The sequence below is a fragment of the Gracilinanus agilis genome, chromosome 1 (genome assembly GCF_016433145.1).
Source record: "Gracilinanus agilis isolate LMUSP501 chromosome 1, AgileGrace, whole genome shotgun sequence".
NCBI classification, from domain to species: Eukaryota; Metazoa; Chordata; class Mammalia; order Didelphimorphia; family Didelphidae; genus Gracilinanus; species Gracilinanus agilis.
The window spans coordinates 362,036,912-362,051,326 of NC_058130.1; the positions used below are offsets into that span (position 1 = coordinate 362,036,912).

The 14,415-nt window shown below is 39.4% G+C and overlaps 1 protein-coding gene across 1 annotated transcript in view; it reads right to left on the reverse strand.

The window, feature by feature from the left end:
- The window catches only part of SETD9 (SET domain containing 9), a 32,007-nt gene extending 18,249 nt beyond the window's left edge, over positions 1 to 13,758 (reverse strand). Inside the window, exons 1-4 of the mRNA XM_044663868.1 lie at positions 13,739 to 13,758; positions 9,000 to 9,367; positions 5,707 to 5,830; positions 2,248 to 2,363 (exon numbers count right to left, since the gene is read on the reverse strand). Of these exons, the coding sequence (XP_044519803.1) occupies positions 2,248 to 2,363; positions 5,707 to 5,830; positions 9,000 to 9,367; positions 13,739 to 13,758 (628 nt within the window). The remainder of the gene's footprint in view (positions 1 to 2,247; positions 2,364 to 5,706; positions 5,831 to 8,999; positions 9,368 to 13,738) is intronic.
- Positions 13,759 to 14,415: the final 657 nt, after the last annotated feature.

The window sequence follows — 14,415 nt, forward strand, 5'->3', positions numbered from 1 at the left end:
TAATCTCACTTTCCTCTTTCTTATTTGCTATCTGAACTTCTTCTAAGAATAATCTAAGTGTTTTGTGTTTTATCAAACTGCTCTCCTCATTTGTGTCAAACTCCTACCCAAAAATTTAACCCTTAACACAGTGAATGCTCCCACCACTTTCATGGCCGCTGAAAAAAATTGTTCTTGTCTGCCATTTTACTGGGGAAAGTCCTCACAAGCTTGGGATAACTCACCAATGACCCTCAGCCTGCTTTAGCCAACTGCCAAGATGGTTTTACTGAGGTCTACGCTACTTTTTAATCCATTTTTCTTTTCTTTTTCGTCTGTGAGAAAGGAGTGATGACATGCCATTGACCTTAGGGGGCTGTCAGAGGACTCACATGGGCAATAAATGCCCAGATAGCACTCTTCTCACATGCAGAGAGCACAAGGCCAGGGTAGGAAGGCGAATGTACTAGATGAAAGAATGGGGATCTAAGAAGACCCTGAAAAGTTATGTGTACGATGGAGGGTCTAGACATTGAGGGCCCTAAGGTCCTGCCCAGCTCTAAACCAATGATGCTGGAGGTAAGCAGATCTTTTAAAGTGGAGTTTCCTATCAACGGTCTGAACTGGGGAGGGGAAGATGTTCATTTATTACAGCTCCAGGGAGAAATTTTAATGGCTTGTAGGCTGAGGCAACAACGTGATACCTGAGCTTCAAAAAAGCTCATTGTCCTTAGATTCCAGTAAGAAACAAGAGAGCTAACAGTCTGGTCAGACTTACTATCTCCAGAGTATTGAGTTTGGCTTCTGGCGCCATATTTAAAGAGGAACATTAATAAAACTAGAGGTCTAGAACTAGAGGGGACCTCAGAGGCCACCTAGTCTGATTCCTTCATTTTACAGGTTGCTGGTTGATGATGATGAAGATGATACCTGCCATTTATATAGCATTTTAAGGTGGGCAAAGCACTTTAATAAATATTATCTCATTTGATCCTCACAAGCTTGGGATTGTAGGTGCTATTATGATCCTCATTTTACAGATGAGGAAACTGAGGCTGACAAAGGTCAACTGACTTGCCCAGGCCACAAAGATAGTATCTGAGTGAACTCTGGTCTTGCTGACTTCTGTCTGGTGCCACCTAGCTGCCATGACAGCAATACTCAAGGAAATTCAAATTCAGGGACTCACCTAAGGTTACACAGGTAGTTAAGCAACAAAGCAAAATTTGAGCCCAGATCCTCTAACTCCAGAGCTAGAGCTGATAGCACTAGACCTTGCTGGATCCTACAGAAGGGTATGGTTGCTCCATACAACAAGGATTCTCAGGAAGACCTCAAGATCATGTTGAATAAAGATCAGAGGAAGGAACTAGAGATTTTGTTGTTCAGTCATTTTCCAGTCATGTTCTACTCTTTGTGACTCATTTTGGAGTTTTCTTGGCAAAGATCCTGGAATGGTTTCCATTTGCTTCTCCAGATTATTTTTCAGATAAGGAAATTGAGGCAAACAGGGTGAAGTGATTTACTTAGGGTCACACTGCTAGTAATGCTTAGACTATAAAAAAGAATACCTGGATGGTAGATGCATGATTGCTGTCCTCAAGTATCTGATGGGCTTTTAGATTTTCTTGGTTTCACTTAAGAAAGCAAAGGCAGGAACAAGAAGCAGAAACAAACTTAGGTCTGATATAGGAAACCTTCCCTCATAATTAGAACTATCTCAAGGTGGAACAGCACACCTTAGAAGGCTGCGGGTTCCCCACTTCCCATCCTTTTCACTGTTCTCCATCCCCATTCATTAGAGGTCCTTTTTTTTTTTTTTTTTAAAAACTCTTACCTTTGACCTTAACATTCTAAGGCAGAAGAGCAGCAAGGGCAAGGCAATGGGGGTTAAGTGACTTGCCCAGGTTCACAGAGCCAGGAAATGTCTAAGGCCAGATCTGAACCCAAGGTCTCCCTGACTCCAGACCTGGCTTGGTATCCACTGAGCCACCCAGCTGCCCCGAGAGGTCTTCTAAGAAAGGCTAGACTAGGACCCCTTTGGTTTGCAGAAGGGGACCTGTTCCATATACGAGTCAAAGGATGTAGCTCTGAGATCCTTTCTAATTCTAAGATTTTATCAAGCTTCAAAAATAATATATGCGGAGCACTTGAGAAGATGCTAGAAAAACATAAGCTACCATGGCAAAGACATTCATTTACACATTCAGCCATTCTCTAGAAACCCAGCACAAATCAGATATGCCCCAAAAGTTCATGATGGCTTACCATTGGAGCAATTGTTAACATACTGCCCCACAGCCAGTGGATTTTGTACCTCCGAAGTCAGCCATGTACAGTCACTCATTTTAAAAGGGCCGAGTTGGTCTCTCCCATTGCATGACCTAAAACAGGTAAACATATTAACTCAAAGATTGGTTTCATCTAACTTGAAAGAACGGAATTTGAAAATGTATCATTAAACATTATTAAATTAATATTATCAAACATTAAAAACAGAATTCTAATGAAAATATTTTCTACCACTCAAAAACATCAAAAAAATCAGATTACTAATCTATTTCTTAAGGCAGGTGATACAGAGAAGCTCTTTACCTGGATTTTTTTTAAACCTTACTTTCTGTCTTAGTGACAACTCTAAAACAGAAAGGCAAGGACTAAGGGAAATGGGGTTAAGTGATTTGCCCAGGGTCATGTGGCTAGGAAGTGTCTGAGGACAGATTTGAACCTAGAATTTCTTGTCTTAAGGTCTCTCTATCCATTGAGCCAGCTGCCTGCCCCTTTATCTGAATTTTTAATTCAAGTATAATATGTAGTGGAAAGAGTATTAAATGTGGGGTCAGAAGATATGTGTTCAAATCCTGCCTCTACTACTTATTAGCTAGGCCATCTTGCATGGGTAATTTAACCTTTTCTGAGACTCCATTTTTTTCTGCTATAAAAATGAGGTTTTACTAGATGATTCCTAAGGTCCTTTAAATTCAAATTCTATGTCAGGAAACAAGTATTTATTAGGCATTTATTTTGTGCCAGGTACACTACTCAGTGCTGGAAATCCCTACTGTCAAGGAACTCACATTCTAAGTGGGGAGACTACCAGTGAACAATGTACAAAACAAAAAATTTTCTATGTACATAGAAGATACAGAAAATATAAATGATAAGTAATCTAAAAAATGTAGTATTTAGTAGTTCAATTATGGTATTTTAAAAGCATTAGGAAAAGTATTATTCTGTTTATATCTAAATGAACAGTAACTGGAGAGACTGGAGGAAAAAATGTGTCTGATTTGGAAGTTTAATATATTATTAACATTTTAATATTTTTTCATCATTGCTTAATTCATGACTAATTGTTTAAAACACTGTGAACCTGAATGTGTGTGTACATGTGTGCAGAATTCATTCCTACCTTTATTCACAATGGCAAATGTGGGGTGTTCTGTCTTTTGTATCATTGCTAAAAGAACCACTTTGTATGTGTTGTGTGGGTGGTCTCATCCTTTGCCATATAAATACAGATATAGTAGGGGGAGTCATGTGGTATTAACTCTGCCAATCTTTTATTTTTTTTAAATCTGGAAAGTTGAGCCTCCTTTAATATGGATTTTCTAGTGCATGAAAGAGAATGAACAAGATAGAAATATTTTTTATCATATAGAATGTATATTTGTAAGTTTTTTCCATATTTCAGACTCTATTGGACAAAAAAGTGATTTTTGAATATCCTACCAACTAGATTTGAAGTTGTACATAGGTTATTTTTGTTAGTCTCTTTTTAAAAAAATAATTTGTTTTCATTAATCCTTAGAATCTATTAAAATACAATCACAGATTAAGATCATCTCTCTAATGATGTAACTTTAAATGATGCCACCTTTTCATAGTCCAGTTCCTGTATAGAGGCTAGCAAAACAGATATTATGAATATTATTCCCTGGAGAGAGTTAATTACATAGAATGCTAAGTCACTGTGCCTTCTTACACTTAGGCTAAGAGAAGGGATGAACTATGGGGGTCAATACTTCCTACAAAGAAAAAAAATTGATAGGAAATCAGCATCTCTTTTTACTTTTTTAAAAAGTGTTAGTGACAAGACATCATATGTTTCCTTTCATATGTTCCACTTAATAAAAATAAAAAATAGTGGAGTTTCCCCCCCACCAAATAAATGACTGCCTAAAATACAATATAAGTAGTGATGGGAGAAACTGAGAAAAGGACTTTTGAAGAAGGTAGGATTGGAGGCAAGATGTGAAGGAAGCAAGGGGTGAAGGGGAGGAGGGGGGGCATTCAGACATGGTATCAACCCCTCTGGAGAATGATCTAGAACTATGCTCAAAGGGTATAAAACTATACGTATCCTTCTACCCAGCCACACTGCTATTAAGTCTGTCCCAAAGAGGTCAAAGAAAAAGGAAAAGGGCCCATATGTACAAAAATATTTATAGCAGCTCTTTTTTTTTTTTTGGTGGCAAAGAACTGGAAACTGAAGAGCTGTCCATCATTATGGGAATGGCTAAACAAGTTGTGATGAAATACTATTATAAAAAAAAGATGATCATTTCAGAAAAACCTGGGAAGATTTCTATGCAAACTGATGCAAAGAGAAGTGAGCAAAACTAGGAGAATGTTGTACATGGTAACAGCAATATTGCATTATGATCCATTGTAAAAGACTCAGCTATTCTGTTCTATACAACGATCCAAGACAATTCCTAAGACCTAAGAAAAAATATGAAAATAGATAAACCCTATTATTTTATTACTTATTATTATGTTATATTATTCTATTATATTAAAACAGAAAGTGCTGGAGCAGATTCAATGGAATTGGATCGTGAGTTTGTCTTGGTAAGGAGGACCACCCCTTCATGCAAGATGGTGAAGGAAGAGATGATGGAAGGAAGGAAGGAAGAAGAAGAATAAAGCATGAAGATGAAAGATGATTTCTGAGTGAAATAAGAAGAGGAGGAGGACGAGATGAAAGGAAGCTCTAATCAAATGGTCTCAAGTTTTTCAGAAAGGTATGAGACAAGGTCCTTAGATGAAAAAGGGTGTTGGGAAGGGCTCCTCTGGGATGCTTCAGAAGAGATGAAAAGGTCTGGAATTGCTATTATAATAAAGTGGGACAGTGACTCCACTAGGGAGGCTTAAAAAGGATAGTCTGGCTGCAATGAGAGCCTTGTTGACATGAATCCACAGTGGATCCAGGCCATCATGGTTTCGTGGTTTTCTTACATACCATGAGAATAGGAGGGGAGACAGATGGTAGAAGTCCTCTAAAGGTGAGGCTTGGCAAGGTATAATGGGCGAGAGGATAGAGAGCTAGGGACTCTTGTGAAGAAGACAGTGTAACATTGAACTGGTTCATCAACAGGTCAAGACAGACAAGAATGAAGAGTATAGTCAGTATAGGGGTGATGGCCTGCAAAAGATGGCAGTGGAGGATGGATAGTGAGGTTTGTCAATTGATAGCTGGGGAATTCAGACTCACAGGGATGGCGAGAATAGAAGAGGTGGGAGTATGCTAGCCAAAGACGAAGGAATACAAGTAAAGCATCAGTAGCTGAAGAGAAATTCTATAATATAGAATATGCCATTAATAATTGCCTTAATAAGAAATGTTTACCTGCATCTATGCTGTGTGGCAAAAGGATAGAAATGTCTGGATTTCTGCTGTGAAATCTAAAAATGGTTATTTTCTTGTTTCTATCGCCAACTTACCTGTACACAACTTTTGATATTCCTTTATCATTTCCATCAATAAGCATCCCATCTAGGCATCTAAAAATGAATGGATTTCCAATGGACTGGAAAAAAATTGGCTCATGCTGCTGATACACTGTACCTATTAATACAAGACAGGAACATGAATATATTAAATCCACAAACATCTGGACAGCTTTATTTTGAGGGGAAACTCAAGGCTATTCCTTTTCCCTAATATATTCTGGCCTTTTGTAAGAGATTTGAAAGAGCTCAGAATGCCTTGTATGTAAGAATCTAATTTTTGTTGGTAGATTTTACTTCAACTCTCTACCTCTTAAAGAAAAAAAGTATAGAAACTGTTAAAACATTAAAACTTTGACTTCTGAACAGGTTTTTGGGAGATGTTAAACTGTCTCATCACATGGCAGTGGATCCTGCAAATCCAACAATACAAAACAATTATCTTGGCAACTGACAATTTAACTTCAAATTTAGGGTTCATTTTTATTAAAAGGTGAGCATTTCGTTTGTATTATGAAACTTTTGAGAAATGAATTTTGTTCATTTGAAGGAAGAAAGGAATGAGCTATTCAGTCGTGTCTGACTCTTCCTGACCCCATTTGGGGTTTTCTTGGCAAAGATACTGAAATGGTTTGCCATTTTCTTTCCCAGCTCATTTTACAGATTAGGAAACTGAGGGTAAAGTGACTTGGTCAGGGTCACAAAGCTAGTATGTCTCTGGGACCACATTTGGACTCAGGTTTCCCTGAGTCCAGGCCTGGTTCTCTATCCACTGTGCTACTTAGCCACCCCAAGGGAAGCAGGATGATGTATCCAAATAAAAAGAGGAGGAAGAAGAGGAAGGAGGAGGAGGAAGAGGAAATGGAAACAAAGCAGCAGCGGCCTCACTTCTAGAGTCAGTAATAAATGTAAATTTAATCCTATCTCTGACAATTGCTAACTAAAATCATAGGCCAGTCACTTAGAACTCTTTAAGCCTTGGTTTTGTCGTCTTCTCAAAAATGCAGAGAAAACCTGAAGTATAAACCTTAAGGCTTCTGTGAGAATCAAATGAGATGTTTATAGGACTTTGCAAACTTTAAAAACACTTTATCATAGGGCTACTGGGTGGCTCAGTGGATAGAGAGCCAAGCAAGCTTAGAGACAAGAGGTTCTGAGTTCAAATATGACCTCAGATACTTCCTACCTACGGTACCCTGGGCAAAACATTAAAATCCAGTTGCTTAGCACTTATCACTTTTCTACTTTGGAAACCAGTATTTAGAACTGATTCTAAGAGAAGGTAAGGTTTATTTTTTTTAAAGGACTATAGCAGGCATTATTTTTAATAAAATAATTTAAACAAAAATCACAATGGAGATTTCTGACCATTTTAACTCTGAGAAAGTTTATTATTTGCAAAAACACTCAAGAAAAAAAAAACCTTTAATAATCAAAAAGGCTGAAAACACTGTGTGTTTTCTGAAGAAAGTATTCTGTAATCACTGTAGTGTGGAAACTCCTTCCAGTGATAAAGATAATTTGCAATTTAGAGTCTTAAGAGACTCGTTTGGGGGTAACTGTTTGGAGGAATTGAGCTACTTGCCCTGGGTCACATCTAATAGTTGAGAAGAAGGACTTTGATCCGGGTCTCCCTGGCTTAAAGGTTAGCCCTCTATCCTCTATATCCACTGTTTTTCATTGAACTCTATAACTATATAAAAAAATATGCTTCATTTTCCAAATACAAAAAGAATTTAGAAATTCTATGAACTGACTCATGAGGCATTAACTCTATTTTCTATATTGTCATCTATACATTCAGGTTAAAGTAGGTACATTTCTATGGCTTTTTCTCCTGTTTGCCAAATACTTACATAAATGTGTCAGTGTAGAAATCAGAATGCTCTCCTGAGCTTATGTACAATTTAGGAGCAATAAAAATATTATAATAAATACACCAAAATATTGTCCATGAGTCCCTTCAGTCTAATAGATACAACATAAAACTTGAGTTTTATGTGAATATCCGAAAGAGATGTCATCTTGTCAACCTGGGGAACTCCCAGTGTTAGAACTCTTTCTATCATAATAGTCCATGACCCTTCTGTGACTTAGCATGCATGCCCTAGCAAACTGCCTGAGGCACAGAATGTTAAATGGCTAATCCAAAAGTATTCTGCTAGGAAGCAGCTGGGTAGCTCAGTGGATTGAGAGTCAGGCCTAGAGATGGGAGATCCTGAGTTCAATTCTGATCTGAGATACTTCCTAGCTGTGTGTCCCTGGGCAAGTTTCTTAACCCCCATTGCCTAGCCCTTACCACTCTTCTGCCTTGGAACCAATACACAGTATTTATTCTAAGACAGAAAGTAAGGGCTTAAAAAAATAATAACAAATAGGCCTGTGTGACTAGATTGCAACCATGTGTGGAAGGGAATAATATATAAGAAACATGAAAAGGCAGACTTGATACAGGTAATGAAGAGCATTAAATGTTAAATAAAGAAATTCATATTTATAGGTTATTAGAGGTAGGATTTAAATTCAGGTCTTTAGGATTGCAAGTCCAGCACTCTGTTCACTACTCAGCAGTGTCAAAGTCTGGGTCTGCAGACCCGGTACAGCAGAACAAGATAAAAATATATCTAGGAAATGTCTGACAAAATAAATAAAAGTACAAAGTGATATAGATAATGTTAGTTTCTGGTCTTCAAAGTCAATATATGGCCTTTGGGGATTTATTTCTATTTGAGTTTGAAACTCCTGCATACTATATTGTCTCGAGACTAGAGTTAAATGCACAATAAATTTCTGAACTCAGAGAATAATCTATGGACAACAGAGGGCCAGGCAATGACTTCTGGACAGGTGCTTGCCACTTTATTGAATCTATTTACATTTCATTCATTCAATAAGCATTTATTAAGCACCTACTATGTATCAAGAATGTATTGGTAGGGCTAGTGGCTTGGTGGATAGAGTGCCAGGGCTGAAGATGCGGACATCCTGGGTTCAAATCTGACCTCACACACTTCCTAGTTGTGTGACCTTGAGCAAGTCATTTAACCCCCATTGCCTAGCCCTTCCTGCTCTTTTGCAATCACATTTATCAATAAAATCATTTGATTATAGATCTAGGGCTGGAAGGGAACTCAGAGACCTACAATATCTTTTTGTAACAATAAGATGACTCTTGAGTCCATTGGATTTGAAGCTGGAAGAGAGCAATAATTAGTATCAGGTCTAAGACAGAAAGTAAGGGTTTAAAAGAAAAGAATGTATTAGTAAACAACTGAATATGTCAGTACCAGGATACATAGATACAACTGTTCCTTTTGGCACAAATCCTCTGGTAACAAAAACACCTTTTCCAGCAGAAATCAATGAACTAGTTTCTCGGGAAATACTGAAGCCCAATGTGTTAAAGAGAACTTCTCCAGGCTTGTAGAGCTTTTGTTGCTGAATTCTGTTTCCAGGTTTTTCTGTCCTTGGATGATGAGAAACCAGAAAGTCCTGATACTCTGATTTAATGGATTCTGGAAGCAAGATAAGGATGTCTGTTTGTTTACTGAAATCATTTATGAACAGAGCCCGAAAGACTTTGAGTAATGCTCCTAAGATATCTTCATCTGGAATAATTTTGTCTTTGGAGTTGTCTGGAACATATCTCAAGGTCCTGAAAATGGGAAAAATCAACCATTCACTATTCTCTGCCAAGGAACCAAAGGAAAATACAACCTTCAAAAAAGCTAGACTTTCTCAGTGGGATAATGGATCATGATGCTCAAGCATGCGAAGATCAGAATGTCTAGTACTATTTAGAATAGCTTGAAGTTGCCTTCACTCTACAGTTAGTCTGAACAGCAACCCCTGGTCTGAAAATGAGCTTTCATGCCTTCAGTCTGGGATCCTCATATCCCAGGACATCTTTCTGCAAACGTGTTGTAAGTGTACCACAGAGGAGAGAAATCACATTTCTGAATAAAATCATTCGATCAGAGATCTAGGGCTGGAAGGGAACTCAGAGACCTACAATATCTCCTTGGAACAAAATGGATGACTTGAAGCTGGAAGAGAGCTTAGGGATCCGGTTATACAGATTATGCAGTTTGGCAAAGGAGTGTTCAGTATATATCTCTTGAGGACCAGCTTAATTTGAGGATGGAGATGCTCATGACCAGAAAGTTGGTCCCAGAGTCTGGAATTTTTCCACCACAAACTGGGAAGTCTTGAACCTTTCACATTTGGTGTTAGTGGAGTAAGAACCCAATGAAATCATAGATTCTTTCAAAGCACTGAAAGAGGTCAGTTATTTCACTTTATTCTTTCTCAGTTCTATCTGCTTGACTTTGGGGAAGTTAAATTAGTTTTTTTAGATTCTTTCTAAAAGGCAGGTAATTTCTGCCTAAAATATCAACTATACCTATGCCCCAGACTCATTATTTGATTTCTGAAGCAAGATATCTTTGCAAAACTATACTGTGGGCATCTGGTTTGTAAAAGTCCAAAGTTAAATATTGTCTACAGGTTACTGGACCATAGACATCTTAAGGGAGAGACCCTGTCTTACCAACAGATCTTACAAACTGTGGGTGTTTAATCAATATCAGCTGATTGATTTCATTGTTCAGTCCCATGGGATTCTTCATGACCCCATTTGTTTTTTTCTTGGCAAAGATAATGGCATAGTTTTCCATTTCCTTCTCCAGTTCATTTTACAGATGAGGAAATTGATATAGCTAGGAAATTTCTGAGGCCAGATTTGAACCCAGGAAGATGAGTTTCTCTGACTCTGGGCCCAGTGCTCTATCCATTGTACCAACCTAGCTGCCCAATTTGATTAGCCCTCAGCTTACTTCTTCTGCTTGAGCAAATTATCCAATAAAATCTATCAATCCTTTATCGTTATTTAGAAATGATTATGCTTCTCCAATTATCATATCTAATTTGCTTTCATGACTGTGTCTATAGTATAAGAATTATACAATTGCAATGCTGATTTTAGATTTTAGTGTGGCTGTGGGTCTGGGACTTTCTTCATACTTTATTAATCTCTCCAGATGGGAGAAAGAGGTCGAAGTAAGTTAACAAGCTTTAAAAGTCCATTACAGCTCTAAATCTTAAGATTACATTTTAAATAGTTTTTTTCCCTTAGATCTGAGCTCATATGTAAATCTTGCCTCCTTTTGTGTTGTCTCCCTCCATCCTCTACCCTCCACCCATTAGATAGTAAGTTCTCTGAGTGCAGGCATTGTCATTCTTTTTTATTAATTGTATCCCCTTTGCTTAGTAGATGCTTAATAAATGTTTATTGGATTGGATTTTTAAAACAGAGCCTTGATTCTGTAAAAATGCCAACTAGTATTTATTATTTGTAGAAGAGAGCAGTGTCTTCTTTTGGGGAGGAAATCCCAAAACTATGATCCTGATTTTGATGATAAGTGGCAGGGGCAAAAAGTCCTCAGACTTGGTTTCCTTTTCAATGAAATGCAATTTTCTCTGCCTTACTTGGAAGTTCTTTTGAAGATAGGGAAAGCTTCCAGTGGGGACAAAGAAGGGTAGGAATATATATAACTAGGGCACAGCCTGGGGGGCAGTTAACTGGCTCAATAATTTGAGTCAGGCACAGGGACAAGAAACACTGGATTTGAATTTAGCCTCAGACACTTCCTAGCTGTGTGACCCTAGGCAAGTCATTTAACCCCCATTGCCTGGCCTTTACTGCTCTTTTGCCTTGATTCTAAGACAGAAGGTCCAATATAAAAGAAATAAATAAACAGCTAAATAAATAAATAAACAAAACATAAAGTAAGGGTTAAAAAAAAAAGGCAACAGCAATAAAATCTAACACCCTCCCTCCAAAAAAAAGAGGCATATTGGTGCCAGAAGAGACTAGCTCTGACTCCAAGTCTATTTACTGTATGATTGACAAGTTACTTGAGCTTAAGCTCTCAATGTAAAGTTCCCCTAATAATTGAACTGCCTGCCTGCCTACCTCACAGGGTCAGCTCAAATGAAATAGCACTTCAATTAACAGCATCCCTGTTGATTAGCACAGTGCTTGGCACATAGAGGTGCTGTATAAATATTATTTCTTCCACTTGATCCAATAAAATCACAGCACTAATCCCACTTTGCAAAACTTTAAGGTGTTAGTAAGTTATATTCTCTAATTCACTAATACATATATTAGTGAGTTATGTTTTATTAACTAGTGACATTGAGGAAATAACTCCAGCTTCCTGAGCTTCTTTCCCTCTCCATTTGTAAAACAGGGACAGTACTTTCCTAGGAGGTTTTTAGAAAATGCTCTACAAATCAAGATATAAACTTAGTATCATTATCTTTCCAAAACAAGACCAAAAGGGATAGGATTACAATGTTCTACTTGGAAGCTCACTAATGTCAAAACCTTTCATGTAACATATCTGGCTGGGGTTAACAGAGGCATGGGGCTGCAGAAAAACACAGAACCAGGATAGGAGTTCTAATCCCCACTGCCATTTTATTTGCCAGTCCTCTTGGCAGATTACTTTAGTGTCTGAGTACCTGAGGTTCCTCATCTGTAAAATGACTGCATTGGGTTTAGAGGTCTCTTTCAGCTCCAAATCTTTTTTTTTTAAATAAATTTTCATTTAGAAAAAAAAAATTTTGTTTGAAAATTTTTACAATAAAATTTAAAATAAATTTCATTTAAAAATCTTTAAAATAAGTTTTATTTAAATTGTAATTAAATTTTAAAATATATTTGTATTTTAAAAATCTTTTAGAATACATTTTAATTTTATTTAATCTTTAAACATATTTTTATTTAATTGAGTTTTACATCGACTTATATTTTCCATTGTCTCTTTCCCCTTTATCCTTCCCATAAAAGCATTTATATTAAATGAAAAAAAAAAACAACCAACTGGGGACAGCTGGGTAGTTCAGTGGATTGAAAGCTAGGCCTGGAGACGGGAGGTCCCGGGTTCAAATGTGACCTCAAGACACTTCCCAGTTGTGTGACCCCGCGCAAGTCACTTAACCCCCATTGCCTAGCCCTTAGTACTCTTTTGCCTCGGAACCAATACATAGTATTGATTCTAAGGCTGAAGATAGGGTTTAAAAACAACAAAAAACCCAACCAACCAAAAAACCAGCTCTAAATCTGAGATCTTAAGAGCAAGAAGGATAGTCAGGAAGTGGGGGCTCTGGAAGCCTGCAGGGAGAGCGGCGCGTCCCCAGCGCCAGTCCCGCCCATCCTCCCTGTCCTATCCTCTCGTAGGGCCCCTGCTTTCCGAGCCGCGCTCTCAGTCACGCTCGCAGCGCAGGGCGCTGCCCGGAGCTCTCGGCCTGCTCAGCAACCCAGGGAGGCCAGAGCCGTGCGTGTGGAGCCGGGCAGATCCGAGGCAGGAGCTAAGCTCTGCCGGGGCCAAGGGCAGGGCGCCCCGCCCGGAGGAACATGGTCCTCACCTCCGATTCTGGCTCAAGTTGAGTGCGATCCAGGGCACGAAGCGGTACTTGTAGCGGTGCCACCGCTGCCGCAAGACCCGAAGCAGGGAGCGCCACAGCATGGAGCACCCACTGAGTGCCCTCTTCCCTCCCCCTCTCCGGCTTCCCCTCTTCTCCGACTCCTCCTCCGACTCCTCCTCCACCCCAGGACCATCTCAGGCTCCTCCTCCTCTTTCCCCAGTAAGCTCCTTCGCTTCCTCCTCCCTACCAGTGATTCCCAAAGTGGGCGCTATCGCCCCCTGTTGGATGCTGCAGCGATCCAGGAAAGCGGTGATGGCCAGAGGTGCATTTATCTTTCCTATTAATTGCTATTAAAATTTTAAAAACAATTAATTTCCAGGGGGCTAAGTAATATTTTTTCTGGAAAGAGGGCGGTAGGCCAAAAAAGTTTGGGAACAACTGCAAGACTATTCCTGGCTCCTCCTTCTCCTCTAGGACAACTTTTGAGTACTCCCCTGTCAATCCCATCCTGTCAGAACTATCCCTGGCTCCTCTCTTGCCCCAGGACTATTCTCAGATCGTCCTTCCCCTTCTCTAGGATACTCCCCTCAACCCCAATCCCAGCCCAACCATTACTGACTCCTCCCTCTTCCTCCCTCCTACGGGACTATTCCTGGCTCCTCCCCCTTTCCTTAGGACCACTCCCGACCCCTATGATGACCTTCACTCCTCCCATCCCAATCCCCTCAACCTTCTCTGGCACCTCCCCTTACTGTCAGGACTATCCTCAAATCCTCCTTTTCCTCCTCCTCCCTGGATTTTCCTCAGCTCCTCCTTTTCCACCTCTTTTAGAGTCTAGTCAATCCCTGGCTCCTCCTCGTCCCCAGAACCATCCTCAGATCCTCCCTCTCTTCGCCCTCAGCAACTTAAATGCTGTCCAATAACTTCTTTACGCTTCCCATCAGTCTTCTTTTCGCGATTTCGGTCTGTTCTCAGAGAAACCACTTCCGTAATCTTACTTAACGTTGTTCTCCTTCCCACTCTGTCCTAGCGAAAAAGCCAGCTAGCTTTTGTTATCTGCCCCGCTTAGCCACGCAGCCGTCCCACCACACAACAGATTCCACCTTCCTCTGAACCTCTGCTCAAGAGACATGTACCAGAACAGACTCCTTCCCCTCCTTTGTCTCCTAAAACCCCCAGCTTCTTTCGAACATCATTTTTCTATTTGTATCTCCTCCAGCAGCTGGTAGAGAGCCTAGCTTGGTATAAAGAGCATGGGATTTGGATTTT